The 20,950-nt window shown below is 44.0% G+C and overlaps 1 protein-coding gene across 1 annotated transcript in view; it reads right to left on the minus strand.

Annotated features, from left to right (window-relative positions):
* Positions 1-20,950, minus strand: part of LOC137522116 (uncharacterized) — a 226,651-nt gene that overhangs the window by 117,333 nt on the left and 88,368 nt on the right. The window contains exon 16 of the mRNA XM_068242144.1: positions 12,391-12,451. Within this exon, the coding sequence (XP_068098245.1) occupies positions 12,391-12,451 (61 nt within the window). The remainder of the gene's footprint in view (positions 1-12,390; positions 12,452-20,950) is intronic.

Genomic DNA, 20,950 nt, shown 5'->3' on the forward strand with positions numbered 1-20,950 from the left:
TTTCGATCGCGAAAATAGCGAAAACTAAAAGGCATAGGGCGGCTGTTTGTATATCATTGGAAAGAGGAGAAAGAGAGATTTAAAATGATATGCATCTTTCCATAGTTACTGCACTGCTCAGAGTCCCTTTAACCATTATACCATCCAGCCACCGCTGACAGGATGGCGAGGGCTGGTTTATGTGCTGATGGGGCCCCTTTGACTCTGAATGGGGCCCCATGCGACTGCTTTTGTTGCCTGGTCGGTAATCCGGCCCTGGCTCCATCCATCTTCCCATCAACTCTGACCACTGAGCTTCACTGTCCCTGCTGAAGAGATGCACCCCCCGAGCATGATGCTGCCACCACCATATTTGACAGTGGGGATGGTGTGCTCAGAGTGATGTGCAGTGTTAGTTTTCCGCCACACATAGCGTTTTGCATTTTGGCCAAAAAGTTCAATTTTGGTCTCATCTGACAAGAGCACCTTCTTCCACATGGTTGCTGTGTCCCCCACATGGCTTTTGGCAAACTGCAAATGGGACTTCTTATGCTTTCTGTTAACAATGCCTTTCTTCTTGCCACTCTTCCATAAAGGCCAACTTTGTACAGTGCATGACTAATAGTTGTCCTATGGACAGAGTCTCCCACCTGAGCTGTAGATCTCTGCAGCTCGTCCAGAGTCACCATGGGCCTCTTGACTGCATTTCTGATCAGTGCTCTCTTTGTTCGGCCTGTGAGTTTAGGTGGATGGCCTTGTCTTGGTAGGTTTACGGTTGTGCCATACTCCTGCCATTTCTGAATGATCGCTTGAACAGTGCTCCGTGGGATGTTCAAGGCTTTGGAAATCTTTTTGTAGCCTAAGCCTGCTTTACATTTCTCAATAACTTGATCCCGGACCTGTCTTGTGTGTTCTTTGGACTTCACGGTGTTGTTGCTCCCAATATTCTTTTAGACAACCTCAGAGGCCCTCACAGAGCAGCTGTATTTGTACTTACATTAGATTACACACAGGTGCACTCTATTTAGTCATTAGCACTAATCAGGCAATGTCTATAGGCAACTGACTGCACTCAGATCAAAGGGGGCCGAATAATTATGCACACACCACTTTGCAGTTATTTATTTGTAAAAAAATGTTTGGAATCAGGTATGATTTTCGTTCCACTTCTCATGTGTACACCACTTTGTGTTGGTCTTTCATGTGGAATTCCAATAAAATTGATTCATGTTTGTGGCAGTAATATGACAAATTGTGGAAAACTTCAAGGGGGCCGAATACTTTTTCAACCCAAAATATATATATATATATATATATATATATATATATATATATATATATATATATATATATATATATATATATATATAATTTTTTTTTTCAGAACAAACTAGTCTTTGTTCTGAAGAATGAGATTGTGTTGTTTATGCTCGTAACAACAACAATACAAACTCTCTGGGGGATACTTATCTTGGTAGGTAAATATTTACCTCCGAGGTAAGTATCCCCTGGATGGTTTTTTTTTTTCATTACAGGTCTTCTTTAAATTATGTTCCTGTCACAATTTATGGTGATGATATTTGATTTTAAATGAAGGTGGGTTTTTGCTACAGTGTTCCTTTTTTCGCCTTGAACTGAAAAAAGAATACAGTTATTTTCAATCAGGGCCGGGACGAGGCAGAGGCTGGGCAGGCACCAGCCTCGGGGCGGAGCAGCGGGAGGGCGCATTCCTGTGTGCTCTCCTCACTGCATGCTAGACCGCATTGCTTTGCGCTCTTCCTGGTTGCCCGCCCGCCTGCCGACTTTCTCTGGGATCTCTCCTGCTTGCCGCTGTGTACTATCTTCTCCCCGTCCCCTATTTTCAGCGTCAGCTTCCTAGAGCGCACTGCCTGCCTATTAACAGCCGCGCTGTCATCAGAGTGATGAGAGGCACGGCTATAGCATTGTGTTGCTAGGCAACAGCAGGAAACTGGCTTTGCTGTAAGGGAAGTGGTGCCCGGCTTCCTGCAGAGTTGCCTGTTTACATGATTCGCCGCATGTTTGAGCTGTGGCTGATCTGGACGGGGAGGGGGAGGCTTCCCCCCTGATTGTCTTCAATTAGAGAGCAGTCATGTGAGTAAACTTCACATCATGCCTTTGGATGTCTGAGGGAAGAGGGACAGCGCTGCTGTTTGTCACGTGGATGTCTGTGGATGTCTGGCATGAAGCAGGTATGGAAGAGGGGGGTGGGATTTTGAAAAATAGAGAGAGAGAGTGTGAGTATACTATATGTGTGTGTCTGTATGTTTGCATGTGTGTATATAGTGTGTGTGTCTGTACTATATGTGTGCAGTGTTCTCCCCAGGCTCTTTTAGCCGGGTGCTCCACCCGGCTAGATTTGGTGACCACCCGGCTGTCATTGGCTCACCTCCTCACCACCTCCTATGCTGTAAGCAGAGTTGCCCTGCATTTTCATCTCTCCCCACCCGGCTGCTTTTTCATGCCACCCGGCTACTATTTCATGCCACCCGGCTGGAAAATAATTCTGGGGAGAACACTGTGTGTGTGTACTGTATGTGTATACAGTGTGTGTGTGTGTGTGGGGGGGGGGGGGGGGGGCGCACTTTGGAATCTCTGCCTCTGGTGCTGGGGAACCTTGTCCCGGCCCTGTTTTCAATGGTAAAAATAAGAGAGAAAGGGTTAACGGAAAAATTTAATTAATAATTTTATTATGTAGAGGACATGTTCTTAAAAATGGGTGGGGTTATGAGCAGGATGGGGGGAGGTGCGGCCGTGACCCTCATACGCAGAACAGCACACCTTGGGACGACTAGAGAGAGATACTGGGCTGCCAGAGGAGAATAGGAGCATCCCAGGAGGATGGCCGCACGGGGCTTGAGGAAGTCCCAGGTAAACAGTAATGCTTTTATATGGGTACACTTCAATTCCCTGGTGGTCCAGTGGGTCCCTAACTCCCTAGTGGTCTAGTGGGTGGTCCCGTGCAGGGGCGTAACTAGAAATCACTGGGCCACCTTGCTAAACTTTGGATGGGAGGGACCCCCTCCTCCCTAGCATAGGCGTCCCCAATATAGGTAGCCAGGCATGAGTGCCCCCTGTATAGGTTGCCAGCTATAGGTGCCCAGTATAGGTAGCCAGTTATAGGTGCCCCCTGTATAGGTAACCAGTCACAGGTGCCATCCCTGCATAGGTAGCCAGCTATAAGTGCCCAGTATAGATTGCCAGGCATAGGTGTCGTAAGTATAGATAGCCAGGCATAGGTATCCCAGTATAGATAACCAGGCTGGGTCTCCACCTGGATTTTGTGGTTATCAGCACTTGACAAATGCCTGCGTGCCGAAACGTTGTGCTGTTTGTGGCTATATTACCACAAATAAATTAAGCTTTAATGGCAAAATCCAGGTGGAGACCCAGCCTGCTAATCTTGACAATTGACTTTACACCTTTGTGGGATCCGGATGTTTGCTGGTTGACTCCCTGGGGTCTTAATGGTTGGTGGTTTGAGCTTAGAGGCCATCTTTTCTTTCTACCCTAGTTTCGATAGTCAGGTATAAGTGTCTCCAGTATAAGTAGCCAGGCATTATTCAGCTCCCATCCACCTCCAGCAATGAGCAGCTCTCCCCGCCTCCTCTCTCCTCGGCGTCCCGCCTCCCACTGTTGCTAAGTACCAGGTCCCGGCTTGATGACGTCACCAAACTGGGACCCGAGGTGCAAAGCTGGATGCCGGTTAGAGCAGAGGGTGCCGGAGGAACATCAGGAGAGATGTCCTCTTCTTCTGCCTCCGCTGCCACTTAATCAGCAGCGATAGCAGTGATCACGTGATCAGGAGCCAATTGCCATGGCTTCTCATCAGTGAGGGGAGATGTCAGCTGTCATATGACAGCTTAATCCCCCCATTCGGGTGCATGCGATCGTAAGTACACCCTGTCAGCAGCATACAGCCAAACACAGAGTGTAACTGTTATGTTCTTGGTCCCAAAGGGGTTAAAAGGAAATGTAGGAAATCAATTGCTTTGACTAGTTCTATTGTAGCCTCTACACTTTTCACACTTTGATAATTGAACTATCTAAGCATTTTCTGTCCAACCCTAAATTCTCAGAAGAGCAAACCAGTGAGGTGTAAGCCCTGATGGATCTCCTGCATTCAATGCAGTCCCTATGCCCCAATCTCCATCGCGATCTTCAGTATATGTGGCCCATCCCCACCCAGCCTCAAGAGACTTAAGACGTCTACCCAGCACACAGTTACACACAGGCACTAACGCGCAAGGTATAGGGATTCATAAGCAGAAGGGAGATGTACCAACAAACCAAACAAAGACACACAGGCAAAGAGTAATTAAGCAGTCCAGGGTGATATACAGAGTAACTAATTCACAAACCAGGGGGCAAGAGATGTCAACCCAAGCAATAAGTCAGTCCAGGCAGCAATCCAATAGCGTAGTCAAAGTCCAGGCAAAGCCTACCCAGCAGCTAGTAGAACTAACGCTATCATGGGCAGTTTGCAAATGACAGAAGCAAGGTTTAGATACCAGCACTCATCAATGATAGGCAGCCACACACACCATCCACCAGACAACCCTGCAAGACTTCCTGACACGCCCAGTGACAGATAACATCATCCAGTTACTGCCGGTGTCAAAGAGCATAGGACATGCGTGTGGCCAAATGCTCCCACCCTCCCGAATTACCAAAGCACAGAGATGCCGGGGCTGCAGTCACAGTTTGCTCAGTCCCCCTCCTGGAAGTGTCAAGGTTGTCATGGGAACGAGGGTCAGGTGTGTGCGAGACATGAGAAAGATGGACCTCTGACCCCGGAGGAGGGGGGGTAATGCAAGTTCGTGTAACAAAGGACTTAAGGTAGCCATACACTGGTCGATTTGCCATCAGATTCGACCAACAGATAGATCCCTCTCTGATCGAATCTGAGAGGGATCGTATGGCTACCATTACTGCAAACAGTTTGTGAACCGATTTCAGCCTGAAACCGTTCACAATCAGTTGTGATGGTGCCGCCGCCGCCGGCCCGCATACATTAACTGCTCCGCTGGCGCGACTGCCCCCGGTCACCGCTGCTCCGTCTCCGCTCTGGTCTCCAGGTCCGGCATGCTTTACTTCTTCCTGCCCGACAGGAAGTTTAAACAGTAGAGCGCCCTCTACTGTTTAAACTTCCTGCCGGGCAGGAAGAAGTGAAGCATGCCGGAGACCAGAGCGGAGACGAAGCAGCAGTGACCGGGAGCAGTCGCGCCGGCGGAGCAGGTAATGTATACCGGCTCTATTACGTCGGTCGTCGGACACTCGAACGCCGCTAGCGACGCGCTCACTACCCGCGGGCGATCGACGGTAATTTTCCACACGGAACGATCGACGGGATCGGACGAAATGGATCGAAATTCGGCGTGTAGCGGGAACGATGTGACAGCAGATTCGATCCCAGTGATCGAATCTGCTGTCGATCTGGCGGGAATCGGCCTAGTGTATGGCCAGCTTTACCCTTTGTGAGATTATAATTATCCTAGATGTTTCTATTTTTGTAACATCTACTGTCCTGCTGACAACTTTTTTTTCTTAGTTTCAAAGTTTTTTTATTTAGTAAAGACATTACAGATAGTCAAGAAGCAGTGTTTTTAGCCCCAATGTTGCTGATCGAATGTGTATATGACATTTTAACAGAATGAACAAAAACATCAACAATATAGCATGAATTTTAAGAATCAGGGGACATTTATCAAGAGTGTCTGAGACAAAATATTGGTAGGTTTTTAGAAATCTGTGCAGCACTGTCTCAGGCATCTTAAGAAATCACAAAATAGTGCCAAATAGTGCAGATTTCTTCTAAAAATAGGAGTTAGGAAGGTTTCTCAGACAATGCAGTGTGTAAGAGGAATGGCTGTTGCTGAGGTAACCAATATATCTGCTGTACTGCATCAATGCCCAGGGGAAGGGTTAAGCACAGAACAGCTTCACAGTACACCTGGCAGCAAGGGGAAGGAGCACTTCACAAATCATGCCAGGTCTGCACTGCTGCACAAGCTGTGTAGAAGTGCTATTGAGTACTTCTTAATCGGTGGCAGTTTAGGGATGGATTTGCACTTTTTTTTAATTGTGGTGCAGTTCTAGAAATTCACGCAATACTGCCGCTATTAAGTAGGATTTAAGAAGTATCTTATTATCGTGCAAAACAGTTCCCCTGTTGGTTAGAACAGTTTAAGAAGAAAAAACTGTTGGTAATGCTTTGATAAATCTGGCCCTTAGTCCTCTCTAGAGAGGGCCAAGTGCTAATGCAAGTCGAGACTGATATAAGGTTTCATAAGAGTATAGTCTCAAATAATTCATTTGTTAGGACCACCGTCCTCCGATACTGCGTATAGCGTTGAAATTTAAGAGTCATAGGGCCAGATTTATCAAAGCATTGCTGACAGTTTTTTTCTTCTTAAAAAGTTCTAACCAGCAGGGGAACTGTTCTGCATGATAATAAGAACATTTCTAAATTCTCCTTAAAGTGAACCTCCAGACCAAAAATTTAAAGCAGCACTGAAAAGGCTTGGTGTTTCTTTAACAGTTTCACAGCATCAGAACTTTGTTTTTCTTACCCAAGCCTAATTTTTAGCTGCACAGAAGCTAAGCTCCGCCCCATCAAAGAAAACTGCCTGGGTATTTTTCCCCTGATGCTGTGCAAAGCATGGTGATATTTCTGATGTTGTTGTTCTCATTCTGCTGTTTGGACACAGATTTGTTTTTTTTTGCTTTTCTGAATTTGAGATTTGAAGCTTAGCGTGCGCAGTTGGGAGGGGTAATCAGGACACAGGACAATTGGAACTGTGTCTCATGTTCCCTGTCACCTCCTTTCAATCGAAAAGATGGCTGCCCCCAAGAAGTGACAAACATTTGCCTGTTCTTTTAAAACAGGGTGGGTAAAAGATTATATTACCTATCTATTTTAATTAACATAACTAATGTAACTTTATGACAGTATGTTTGTTTAGGCTTAAAGCGGTTTAAAACTCTGACAACATTTTCAACAAAAATGTGTTTTCCTACTTTTTATAACCCATACAATTATCATATTTGCTTTTGTGCACAAGTATTATTATTCATTTAGACATTATAACTTCCCAAAGTTCAGTTAATTTATTTTTAAAGCTGCTGGTGCATTTTATTCATAACTGTTGTAATTCTGTTGTGAATGCTGCCACCAGTGATTTCTGACCCGTGGTTCACCCCAGGACTCATCAGCTGAAGTCCTGCACAGCCAGAGAATGTTTACATAAATGTATCAAGTAAAGAATGTGTACACAAGATAAGCTTAACAGCAGTTCGGATGCGAGTTCTCCCTGCAGAAGAAAGAGTCAGCCCTGTTATGTAACCCTTTGAATGCTGTTTTACTAAAAAAAACAAAAAAAATTGTGTTAGTATATTATATGCTGTAAATAATCTTTTAGAGCAAAGAAGAAATTCTGGGTTATATTCCGCTTTAATAGCGGCAGTTTAACGTGAATGTCTAGAACTGCACTACAGTTAAGAAAAGTGCAAATCCGTTCCTAAACTGCCGCAGATTAAGAAGTGCTTAACAGCACTTCTACATTTATTGTGCAGTGTAAACTAGAGATGATGTGTGCAGTGCACCTCCCCCTGATGCCAGGTGTCATGTGAAGCTGTTCTGTGCTTAACCCTTACAGTGCTGGGCATTGATCCTCTGTTTCAGCGCTAATACATTTATATTATATACTTATTTACATTACATCTCATCAGTTAACCTAAAATCTACCGTAAATAATATATTTATGCTATTATAACTTCTCTTTTCTGTATCAATACAGCAGCAATTTCCCTCATACACTGAACTGCCTGAGAAACCTCCCTAACTCCTCCTATTTTACATCAGCTTAAAGTGGTCTGAAACTCTGACATAACGTTCAATAAAAATGTGTTTTTCTACTTTGTATTATTCATACAGTTATCATATTTGCTTTTGTGCATAAGTAATATTGTCTGTCTACAAATTACGTGTTTCCAAAGTGTAGATTTTCTTGCCCTGAAAACGGTCATTGCATTTTATTCCAACTGCTTTTTATTATATATTAAAATCTTCGTTGTTCTGAGCTCTGTGTGTGCCTGAAGCAGAGACAGCTTCTCAGAAAGTGTTTTTTTTACTTGTTACAGACAAATGTATAAACATTGGAATGTAAACAAAGATACTGTTATCTCCAGTTTGGATGCGGATTTGAAGCTGAATAGCAGGACAAAGTGCTTTGTTTAACCATTTCAGTGATGTTCTGCTAAAAAAAAAAATGTATGGGATAGTAGCTTTAAAGCTGTGAGGAATCTTTTAGAGCAAAGTAGAAATGCTGACTTCCCGACCACTTTAAGAAGGAATCTGCACTATCTAGTGATTTCTTAAGATTTCTGAGACAGTCCTGCGTGGATTTCTAAAAACCTACTAATATTTTGTCTCAGACACTCTTAATAAATGTCCCCGACTGTCCTCTCTAATAGAAGGCCAAGTGCTAATAGCAAGTTGAGACCGATAAGAGTAGTCTCAAATAATTAAATTGTAAGCACTACCACCCTCCGATTCTGCGTCTCTGCAAGGTCCAGCCAAGGCTGCCAGATTTTTGTGAATAGTTCAAAGGTATCACTTACTATAGTTATTAGCCGTTCAGAAAGAAGCATATCCATTATATTTAACTTGATTAATTCTAAGGAAAGAGTTGGTAGTAACAAACTTTTTTTTTTTTAATCTTGCTGTTTCATTAAAATATGATCCCCAAGCATAATTGCCATGTGGACACTGATTTACTATTCTGAAGGATAGCAGAAAGGGAGCCTTTCAACTTAATACAGCAGCTCTCATGCAATCATCTTACTGAGGAATTGATGCAGCCACAGTGAGCAGACAACCAACACCCATGGTCCTCTGCACATCAGAAGCTGGGATAGAATCCACTGACATGAAAAGAAATGCGTACAAACTTCATGTCCATTGTGCAGCGTCAATTCAACCATATAGGGTGGCCAGTAGTAATGAGGAACTGAGTGTTCCCCCTCATGCAGTGAACAGCAGCCCACATGGCTATCAACATTGAGCGGGACATCGGGGAATGGGAGCTTCTGCCCTAGTCTTATTTTGAGGGACAAGGAGCGCTTTCCCACATCCACATTCTTAGAGTCAAAAGCTGCCCTTTTATTGTCTACAGCTTTCTGTAGATAAGTATTTTAAAGAGATCTGGCTACTTCTTTGTCAAGACAGACAACTTGAGGACTATGAAAAATCCAGTAGAAATATTAGACTTAACAAATAAAATAAAAATGTCATGTTATATATAACAAATCTAACACAAATCATTCAATATCCAATATAATGACACTTCATAAAGTTGAGGAAATAGTGATTGTGATATTTTGGCCATTAGTGGGAAGTTACTCTACCCATTCTCACCTTATGTCACAAAGTTGGAAACAAACCACCAAAATTTGTTTGTATTTGGCTGTTGTTGGCTCTGCCCACTTTGTCTAACTTTAACATACAGACACTTAAATACCAAGTTTGCAAGCTTTTGGATTCCTTGGCATCAAAAATGTAAAATTGTAAAATTTTCCATAGAAATGAAACAAATCTGATTGGCTGTTTGTGGCTCTACCATTTTTTTCTAAATGTAAACCGCAATCATCCAAAGGACCGACTCTACCAGGTTTTAGACCTCTGGCATTAACAGTGTAAGAATGGCAGCAGTTTAAATATTGCACTTGAAAATCAACAGGTGACTTTTGATTGGCTGTCATAGGCTCCACCCAGTTTCCTGAAAATTAATCCAAGTCACCCAGTGACCAAGTGTGAAAATCCTGTGATTAACCGTCTAAGACTTACTGCAGTTTACATTTTCCCATTGAAAACAAATTGCTGAAATTTTATTTGCTGTTTTATGCCCCGTCCACTTTCCACACATTTTTGACCAAGTGACCAATTGTGCCAAGTATGGGGACTCTGGCTTTATTTCTGTGAGAATAGCAGTCTTTTACATTTTTGTCCATTGACATGAATGGGTGAAATCTGATTGGCCATTTGTGGTTCCGCCCAGGTGTGCAGGGGTGGATGCAAGACCCCCAGAACATATCTTCCCAGGTAGTAAGGGATCTGTATACCAAGTTTTGTTGGAATACGACAAAGCGTTTTCGAGTGATCACGACACATACATACATACACACATATATATGTACAGTGGTGTGAAAAACTATTTGCCCCCTTCCTGATTTCTTATTCTTTTGCATGTTTGTCACACTTAAATGTTTCTGCTCATCAAAAACCATTAACTATTAGTCAAAGATAACATAATTGAACACAAAATGCAGTTTTAAATGATGGTTTTTATTATTTAGTGAGAAAAAAAACTCCAAAATCTACATGGCCCTGTGTGAAAAAGTGATTGCCCCCCTTGTTAAAAAATAACTTAACTGTGGTTTATCACACCTGAGTTCAATTTCTGTAGTCACCCCCAGGCCTGATTACTGCCACACCTGTTTCAATCAAGAAATCACTTAAAGAGAATCTGTAACGACAAAACGTCCCCTGGGGGGTACTCACCTCGGATGGGGGAAGCCTCAGGATCCTAATGAGGCTTTCCACGCCGTCTGCCGTCCCTCCGGGGTCTCGCTGTAGCCCTCCGTACAGCGGTGACGTAATATTTACCTTCCTGGCTCCTGCGCAGGCGCTCTGTCGGCTGTCGGCTCCGAAGGAGGCGGAAATACCCGATCGCCGCCGGGTCCGCTCTACTGCGCAGGCGCAAGTCTCCGGCGCCTGCGCAGTAGAGCGGACCCGACTGAGATCAGGTATTTCCGCCTCCTTCGGAGCGAAAGCAGCCACAGCGCTCCCGCTGGAGCCTGCAAAGGTAAATATTGAATTGAACAGTCGGGCCTGTCGCCGGCTGTTCGGAGGGCTGCAGCGAGACCTCCGTGGGACAGAGGACGGTGTGGGAAGCCTCATTAGGATCCTGAGGCTTCCCCCACCCGAGGTGAGTACCCCCCAGGGGACGTTTTTGATGTTACAGAGTCTCTTTAAATAGGAGCTATCTGACACAGAGAAGTAGACCAAAAGCACCTCAAAAGCTTGACATCATGCAAAGATCCAAAGAAATTCAGAACAAATGAGAACAAAAGTACTGTAATTGAGATCTATCAGTCTGGTAGAGGTTATAAAGCCATTTCTAAAGCTTTGGGACTCCAGCGAACCACAGTGAGAGCCATTATCCACAAATGGCAAAAACATGGAACAGTGATGAACCTTCCCAGGAGTGGCCGGCCGACCAAAATTACCCCAAGAGCGCAGAGAAAACTCATCCGAGAGGCCACAAAAGACCCCAGGACAACATCTAAAGAACTGCAGGCCTCACTTGCCTCAATTAAGATCAGTGTTCACGACTCCACCATAAGAAAGAGACTGGGCAAAAATGGCCTGCATGGCAGATATCCAAGGCGCAAACCACTTTTAAGTAAAAAGAACATTAAGGCTCGTCTCAATTTTGCTAAAAAAAAATCTCAATGATTGCCAAGACTTTTGGGAAAATACCTTGTGGACCGAGGAGACAAAAGTTGAACTTTTTGGAAGGTGCGTGTCCCGTTACATCTGGGGTAGAAGTAACACAGCATTTCAGCAAAAGAACATCATACCAACAGTAAAATATGGTGGTGGTAGTGTGATGGTCTGGAGTTGTTTTGCTGCTTCAGGACCTGGAAGGCTTGCTGTGATAGATGGAACCATGAATTTTACGGTCTACTAAAAAGTTCTGAAGGAGAATGTCCGGCCATCTGTTCGTCAACTCAAGCTGAATCGATCTTAGGTGCTGCAGCAGGACAATGACCCAAAAAACACCAGCAAATCCACCTCTGAATGGCTGAAGAAAAACAAAATGAAGACTTTGGAGTGGCCTAGTCAAAGTCCTGACCTCAATCCTATTGAGGTGTTGTGGCATGACCTTAAAAAGGCGGTTCATGCTAGAAAACCCTCAAATAAAGCTGAATTACAACAATTCTGCAAAGATGAGTGGGCCAAAATTCCTCCAGAGCGCTGTAAAAGACTCGTTGCAAGTTATCGCAAACTCTTGATTGCAGTTATTGCTGCTAAGGGTGGCCCAACCAGTTATTAGGTTCAGGGGGCAATTTCTTTTTCACACAGGGCCATGTAGGTTTTGAGTTTTTTTTTCTCACTAAATAATAAGAACCATCATTTAAACTGCATTTTGTGTTCAATTATGTTATCTTTGACTAATAGTTAACGGTTTTTGATGAGCAGAAACATTTAAGTGTGACAAACATGCAAAAGAATAAGAAATCAGGAAGGGGGCAAATAGTTTTTCACACCACTGTATATAGATTTTGCTGATTTACATATCACACATAGACCATAACATGGACACTCACCAAACCCCTGTTCCTCCACGATGGTTCTGCTGAAATCCATGTAGATCAGACCTTCATAAACCTAAGACAGAAAAAAATGTTAGTTGATAAAAACTTGTGTTAAAGAGAATTATGGAGGCCGTCACTGCTGTTCTGCTTTTGCAGATACCTAAAAGAAGCATGCACTTTCATGTAATAGAAACGCTCAAAACCAAATTATATTAAGAGTTGGGAGAGGGAAACTTGGGCAATATACTGAAATCTGCAAATAACACCGATTTAGTGGAAGTAAACTACAAAGATTTGATGCAACGGCACCTTGCCCCTAGCAGATTAGCTACATTTAACAATGATAATTCTAATTGTTTCAGAGGCTGCAGTGAACTTGGCGCACATAGCCATATATGGTGGAATTGCAGAGTAGTAAGGAAGTTATGGATGAGAGTGTTCTACTGGGCGTCATCCTTACTAAATACAACCATTTCTGGGAATCTCCTGCAAGCTTTGCTAGGGTAACCTCATTCTGATTTGTCAAAATCACAGTCCTCACTTCTTTTAACTGAGTTTATAGAGATATTTCTCAAGAGAAAACAGGAAAGATACACTTAGGCCCGGTTCACACTTGCGTTGTTTTGCAGAGCGCAGCCGGATTGCAAGGTCCGCAAACGGAACGGACGATTAAGGGTCCATTGTTAATCAATGGACCCGTGCGCACTCGTCTGTTCCTCCGGATCCGGATGCGGTCTGCGGTGCGGCCTGCGGTCCGGAATTTTCCAACATGCTCCAATTTTCCGGACCGGTCCTCCGTCCACCGCCGCCGGACCGGATCCGGACAAGACATCCAGCACAACAGCAACTGAGGGGAAACGGAAGTGCACAACACAATTCCGGATGAAAGCCGGACGTCCTACCTCACTTCCTGTGGGGTTCTCTATGGTGCAGGCGGCCATGTGGATGTACCCAGAGCCGGACAGCAGCGGAGGACGGAAGGACCCGACCATCCAGACGCAGGGTCCCGTGGGACAAGGAGGATGATGTCCGCACAGCAGGCTCTCCCCAAGAAAGACTCCAGCGCTTTTCCAGACCTTCCAGGCCCCTCTTTGAAAACAGAAACGGATCCAGGACGCATGAACAACGGAAGAAGATCCGGATGAAAACTGAACGTGACCTGACCGGATCCTGATGGCCTCCTGATGGCGAACGGATGTTCTCAGAACGGACCAGACTGGAATGGACCCATGCCACCAGTAAGTATTTTATCAAAACGCAAATGTGAACCGGGCCTTATATTCTATACCGTAGGCAGAGATTGTCCGCCTTGATTAGATTCAATTTTCTGAGAAGCCACAGGAACTATGGTAATGGTATAAGGTTGGATAGAGGCAGATTTTAATTGTATCCAGGGCAAGGACATATTGGGTTTAAAGGATACCCCGAACTGAAATGTAACATAATGAGATAGACCTGTGTATGTACAGTGCCTAGCACACAAATAACTATGCTGTGTTCCTTTTTTTCTTTCTCTGTCTGAAAGAGTTAAATATCAGTTATGTAAGTGGCTGACTCAGTCCTGACTCCCACAGGAAGTGACTACAGTGTGACCCTCACTGATAAGAAATTCCACTTTTTATCTCTTTCTTCAGAAGCCATTTTCTGCTAGGAAAGTGTTTTATAGTAGTAGTCACTTTCTGTCTGAGTCAGTAGTCACTTCCTGTCTGAGTCAGGACTGAGTCAGCCACTTACATACCTGATATTTAAATCTTTCAGACAGAGAAAGAAAACAAGGAACACAGCATAGTTATTTGTGTGCTAGGCACAGTACATACACGTCTATCTTATCATGTCACATGTCAGTTCGGGTATCCTTTAAACCATTGTAAATTTGCAAGAATCTTGATGCTAAAAGATAGAGCCAGTGATTAGAGCCCCCCACGACCCCCTTACTGGGGTTTCTGTACAAATAAGAAGATTTAAACCAGGCAGGTTTATTACCCCAGATAAATTTATCCACAAGTTTATGAAATTTAAGAACAAATTGGCGACTGTGGTTGATTGGAATAGCTCTGAAGTTATATAGAATTTTGGGCAATTTTACCATTTTAATGGCTGTAATCTTTCCCAGCCACCATATCTTATAATGTGCCCGTTCAGAGCTACTGCGCCTGCGCAGAACACTCGAGCCCATGTGCAAGTGATTGACAGCGGGGGGACCCCGGGCCGGCAGCTTCGAGCGAAGATGCGGCGAGGGACATGTTGGCTGCAAGAGGCTGGAGGAAGCCCCGGGTAAGAAGATCTAAAGGTAGCATAAAACGCATGATGGCTCCTTTAAGTGTTCTTTTATGTCCGGGTTATTCTGAATGGCCAATAAAAGTGGTTCTATGGCCATAGAGAATAAGAGGAGTGACGGGTCCGGCAACCAAGCATTATGGCGTTTGACAGCAATCCAGACAGTCTGATCATAGTTTGTGGGCTATGATATAAAGCATAAATTCCTCTGAAATCCCCATTTTAGTTATCACTCTATAAAGATAAGGCCAGGTCACTGAATTAAATGCCTTCTACAAATCAAGGCTCAACAGACGCAAACATTGATCGTTAAGTTAAACATCTTGTAAAATATTGCAAGGCAAGCAGATATTATCCGTTGTTAGCCGTTGGGGAATAAAGCCAGACTGAGCTGGTGAAATTAAATCAGAAAAGACTTGAGATAAGCGGTCAGCTAAAACTTTTGAAAATATCTTCATGTCATTATTAACGAGTGAGAATGGATGATAGTTTGGTAGTGAAGTATGATCCTGCTGCGGTTTAGAAAGTAAGGTAACATAGACTTGGGAAGAAATTTAGTCCATTACAGGCCTCATTATATAATGTCTTCTCATATGGGACTAACCGTAAAGCGAATTTCTTTAAATCCCCAGGGTGGCTTTTTGGGATTATAGTTTGAGTTTTTGAGGGAAGCTTTTTCAATTTTGCGGTCTGTGAAGGGTCGTTTTAGGGCTTCGATCTGTTCATTAGTTAGAGTAGGAAGTGGGATAGTATTCAACAGTTCATCAAATTAGACTCTGCTAAAGATGCAGGAGCTACACAAAGTTTACTATAAAATTGTTCAAAAAATCTCCATTACTTTATTTATTTTATTTATTGTATTTATAAAGCGCCAACATATTACGCAGCGCTTTAGACCAGTGGTGTCAAACTCAATTACCAAAGGGGCCAAAATCTACAAGAAAGTCTAAGTCCCAGGTCAAATTGCTTATTAAGATTTAGCATTTATTGAACAATCTCAAACTGATGTAACTTTAGGCCTACTCCGCCCCTTCTGCAAAGTAGTGCAGTGGCGCACTGCTCCAGTTCTGCTTCGGGTCTCCTCTGATCTTCCTGACAGCCACATGCTCTATGCAGCATACCTGAAGCATGTCATGTGATCGGGAAAAGGAAGAGACAATGCAATGCTGCAGCAGGTAAACATTACACATCTCTGCTGTGCTACTGTCACGTACCTGGTAGGCTGGAGACCGGTGTGCTGAGGACAGCGACTCTTGCAACTTATCAGCTGAGGGACCTGGAGTGTGAACAGGGACCTACAGCTGACACGCGCTAGCAGAATCACTGGTGTGACGCCGGAGCGTGTGACCGTTGGGAGACTGAATCACCCCCACAGGCTGAGTTTGGTGGTGTAATGACTCAGAGACCAGGTGGTAATCTTCACAAGAGATTCCTTCGTAGTAGACTGAGTCTTGTAGTTAGCAGAGGTTGGCAACCAATCTGGTAGTCGTCCAGAGCAAAGGTTGGTAACAGATCGGGTTCTCAGACAGGCAGAGGTCGGCAACAAATCGGGTACTCGTACTAAGCAGAGGTCGGCAACAGGTCAGGCAGTCAGACGGGCCAGGGTCAGCAACAGCAAAAGACAGGATAACAGGCAGATCAAGAATCACGTCACAGGAACGCTCACTACACACTAGCTGCAATACAACAGCACTGTAGTGGCACTCTCCAGACTTAAATAGGCAGAATGGCGGGAACACACGGACGTCTGCACGCAATGACGCATACGGGCGTACGCGATGATGCAGACAGACGCACGCATGAAACCCATAAATCATGCACAAACAGGCGGCCCTTCGGGCGCGCATGCACACAACATCACGCCAGCTACCAACGGCTCCAGCGAGTAGCGTGCAGATTTGAGGCTGGTTCCCAGGTACTTTCTTCAGGCCCATAGCCCTTCCATTTGACCAGATACTGCATGCCTCTGCCTCTTCTTCTGGAATCCATGATTGCCTCTACTTCAAATTCCTCCCCTCCATCAATCAGGATAGGTGGTGGAGGGACTGTGGATCGACCCAGAAAAGGATCATCAGAAGATAACTTCAACAAAGATACATGAAATACTGGGTGGATCTTTAAATTATCAGGTAAGTACAATTCATAAGCAACTTGATTAATTTTCTTCTTAACTAAGAATGGTCCAATGAATCTTGGTCCCAATTTCCTCGAAGGGCAAGGTAATTTAAGATTAGTTGTGGACAACCTCACATGATCTCCTTCCTTAAGTTCCAGATCACCCCTCCTATGGTCATCTGCTTTCCTTTTAAAGGTTTATTGAGCCTGTGCCATGGATCTTTGGAGTTCCAAATTATTCAAGGAAAGAAAATTAACTAATTCTTCAGTAGCTGGAACAGAGGTTTCTACAGTTAGATTTGTTAAAAAAAGGATGGATGGAAACCATAGTTGGCAAAGAATGGTGATTGTTGTGTGGATGAATGTATAGAATTGTTGTAAGCGAACTCAGCCAAAGTGAGAAGCTGGCGCCAATTATCCTGTGAGAAAGTAGAAAAACACCTTAAACATTGTTCCAGAGTCTGATTGGTTCTTTCCGTCTGTCCATTAGTTTGCGTATGGTAAGCAGAAGAGAAATAGAGTTTGATATTGAGTAATTTACAAAGAGCTTTCCATAATTTGGAGGTAAATTGAGTTCCTCTGTCAGAGACAATATTGTCAGGAATCCCATGGAGGCGGACTATCTCTTTGATAAAGGTGGTGGCAGTTGTCTGAGCTGTAGGTAAGTCTTGCATCGGAACAAAGCTAGCCATTTTTGACAGTCGATCTAACACTACAAAAATTGTATTACAATTGCTGAATCGTGGCAATTCAACAATGAAGTCCATGGATATAGAATGCCACGGTCTTGATGGAACAGGAAGTGGTTCTAACAAACCCCAAGGTCTTAGGTTAATCCCCTTAGAGCGATTACAAATTGCACATGTGGAGACAGTCTGTACAATTCTTCTTCAGTTCTGGCCACCAAAAATAACGTTTTATTAAATCCAGGGTCTTAGATACTCCAAAGTGACCAGCTTATTGATGATCATGACAAAGTTGAAGTATTGCCACTCGACATTCTTCAGGCACAAAGGTCTTGTCCCCATGATACCAGAGACCATTCTTCTGAGTCAGAGAAGGTTTTATCCTGTCTGGAGGAGATATCACACTTTGGCAAAATTGTCTAAGCACATCTGGTTGAATCATCAAAAAGTTTTGATTGGACAAAATTGTATCTGGATTGGTTTGTATCTCATCATCAGGAAACATGCGGGAAAGAGCATCAGGTTTTATGTTCTTTGATCCAGGACGGTATGTAATATGAAAAGTAAATCTGGAAAAGAATAATGCCCATCTGGCCTGTCTGGGATTCAATCTCTTCACTGTCTTCAAATATTCAAGATTTCTGTCATCAGTGTAAAGATATATAGGGTGAGCCGCACCTTCCAACACGTATCGCCATTCCTCTAACGCATCTTTAATGGCCAACAGTTCTCTGTCACCCACATCAGTTTCTTTCCGCATCAGAAAGTTTCCTGGAAAAAAATCCACAGGATGAAGAATAGCTTTCGCATCTTGTCTTTGAGAAAGAATCGCTCCGACTGCCGATTCAGAAGCATCTACTTCCAGGATAAAGGCTAAAGCAGGGTCTGGATATCTCAGAACAGGAGCAGTAGTAAAATGTTTCTTAAGTTTATCGAATGCCAACTAGGCCTCCGGAGTCCAGAAAAACCGATTCTGTTGACGGGTAAGCTGTGTAATAGGAAGAATTATGGCGGAAAAGTTTTTGATAAATTTTCGATAGAAGTTAGCAAAGCCCACAAATCTTTGAACTGCCTTCTTATTATTAGGTGGTGGCCAATCGAGGATAGCTTGAACCTTTTGTGGATCCATAGTGAGTCCCTCTGCAGAAAGAATGAGCCCAAGAAACTGGATTGACTCTCTTTTAAATTCACATTTTTCTGATTTTACATACAGCTTATGAAGCCTTAAGCGGGCAAGTACTTGACATACTTGATGCCGGTGGATCTCCTTGAAGGAAGAGAAGATAAGTATGTCATCTAAGTACACAATAATAAATTGATCAAAATCTCAGAAAATATCATTAATGAAATGCTGAAAAGTAGCTGGAGTGTTGCAAAGTCCAAATAGCATCACTAGGTACTCAAAGTGTCCATAACGAAATCTGAAGGCAGTTTTCCATTCGTCTCCCCTCCTTATTCTGATCAAGTTGTAAGTTCCTCTCATATCCAGTTTGGTGAAGATTCTTGCTTCACATAGTTTTTGAAATAACTCCGGCATCAAAGGAAGAGGATAATGGTTCTTTATTGTAATCTTGTTCAGTGCTCGGTAATCAATACATGGTCTCAATGTCTCGTCTTTCTTCTGAACAAAAAATATACCGGCACCAGCAGGAGAAGTGGAAGGCAGGATAAATCCTTTCTTTAGATTTTCCTCAATGTAATCCATTAATACTGCCTGTTCTGGTTCGGAAAGAGGGAACATTCTGCCAAACGGAATGGCTGCACCGGGTAGGAGATCAATTGGGCAGTCATATGGGCGATGTGAAGGAAGCTGATCGGCTCTTTTTTATCAAAAACATCTAGATAATCATGATACTGCACAGGAATGGTTTCAGTTAAAGAAGAGGTACATAACAAAGAGCCAGAGGATGTTGAATCTTGATTAGAGCAGCAGTTTCCACAGTAGAGAGAGGTGAAGGTTATTTGTTCAGTAGACCAGTTTATAATTGTATTGTGAGCATGGAGCCATGGTAGTCCTAGAATAACAGGATATAAAGGGGATGACACAAGATCAAATTTAAGCAATTCTTGATGATTGTCTGAAATACTAGTAGGTACTGGAACAGTCTCCATGTTTACTGGCTCAGAACTGATAGAAGAACCATCTACCAGATGGATGTGGAATGGTTCCTTCCGGGAGCGAACAGGAAATTGATGTGTTGCAGCAAAATAATTGTCCATAAAGCAACTACAGACTCCGGAATCGATGATGGCTGATGTTCTAAGGATTTTTTCTGGTAGCTGAGAAAGAATAGGACTAATTAGATGATTGCTGGGACTGGTTACAGGAACGGATGTTTGAAACTGAGAGTTATCAGTTGGGCGAACAGGGCAATTCCTCAAGTAATGACCGGGGTTTCCACAATAAAAGCAGAGGTTTCCTTGTCGTCTTCGCGTTCTTTCTTCCTCAGTTAAGGGAGAACGCATTACCCCAAGTTGCATGGGTTCCTGTGAGGATCCGCGTGGCTGCCTGCGCAGGCAGGCAGCCTTTTGACCACTGTTCAAGTCTGCATTCTGCAGGTCTCTGGGAGAGAGACCTTTTGTCAGTTGTGCAGCTTGCATACGTTTGTCATGCAGATTGCCAAGCCACATCCTTTGTGGGCTTGCTCTATAAAGAGCTATGTTTCCCACAGGAGGTGGCTGGTCACAAGGGTTCATCATGTGAAACACTCCTGGAGGAGTGTCAGCCTTGCTATTTGTTTGAAGATCAGCTTAGAGTAATTCCTGGGATTGCACTAGGCAAATTCCCTAGTGCAGTTTGGATTGCATCTGTTTTGTTTGTCTGTTGCGATTGTCCTGTCCCAGCGGTGGTCGACAGGAGATCGTTCTGATCTTTGTTCTTGGAGTATAGCTGGAGCAGCGGTTGCTACCAGCTATCTCATCTGATCTGTCTTGCCTGGATCGCACTCGCCTTGTGCTAGTGCTGTGGATCCTTCTGTTCTGTCTCCCTGGATCGCACTAGCCTCTTGCGCTAGTGCTGTGGATCCTTCTGTTCGGTCTCCCTGGATCGCACTCACTTCGCGCTAGTGCTGTGGATCCTTCTGTTCTGTCTCCCTGGATCGCACTAGCCTCTTTCGCTAGTGCTGTGGATCCTATCTCTCGCTTGCTCCTGTTTTCGTGTGTCTGTCTTGTCCGCTACGAACGCTTGCTGGAGGCTCGGTGAGGTAACCGTTAAGCAAGCGCTCGCGTCCTCTGTTTCATGTTTGTCTGTCGGTGGTTAGTTAGGCGAGCTTGTCTCTATTGTGCTTATCACGTGGAGACCGCGCTCGAACGCGTGCACTGTTGCGAATGAGTGCGGTGTTCGCGTTCAGTTAGCGTTTGTTATTTTCCTTGTCTTCTCATTGTATGATTTGCTGTGCCTTTGATACTCTCGTGCTCTGCCTTGCTGTAGCCTTGTGTCACGTCTGGCGATCGCACCTCTCGCGATCGCGTTCCTACTTCATATCTGCTGTGGT

This window comes from Hyperolius riggenbachi, chromosome 6, assembly GCF_040937935.1.
Source record: "Hyperolius riggenbachi isolate aHypRig1 chromosome 6, aHypRig1.pri, whole genome shotgun sequence".
Classification (NCBI taxonomy): domain Eukaryota; kingdom Metazoa; phylum Chordata; class Amphibia; order Anura; family Hyperoliidae; genus Hyperolius; species Hyperolius riggenbachi.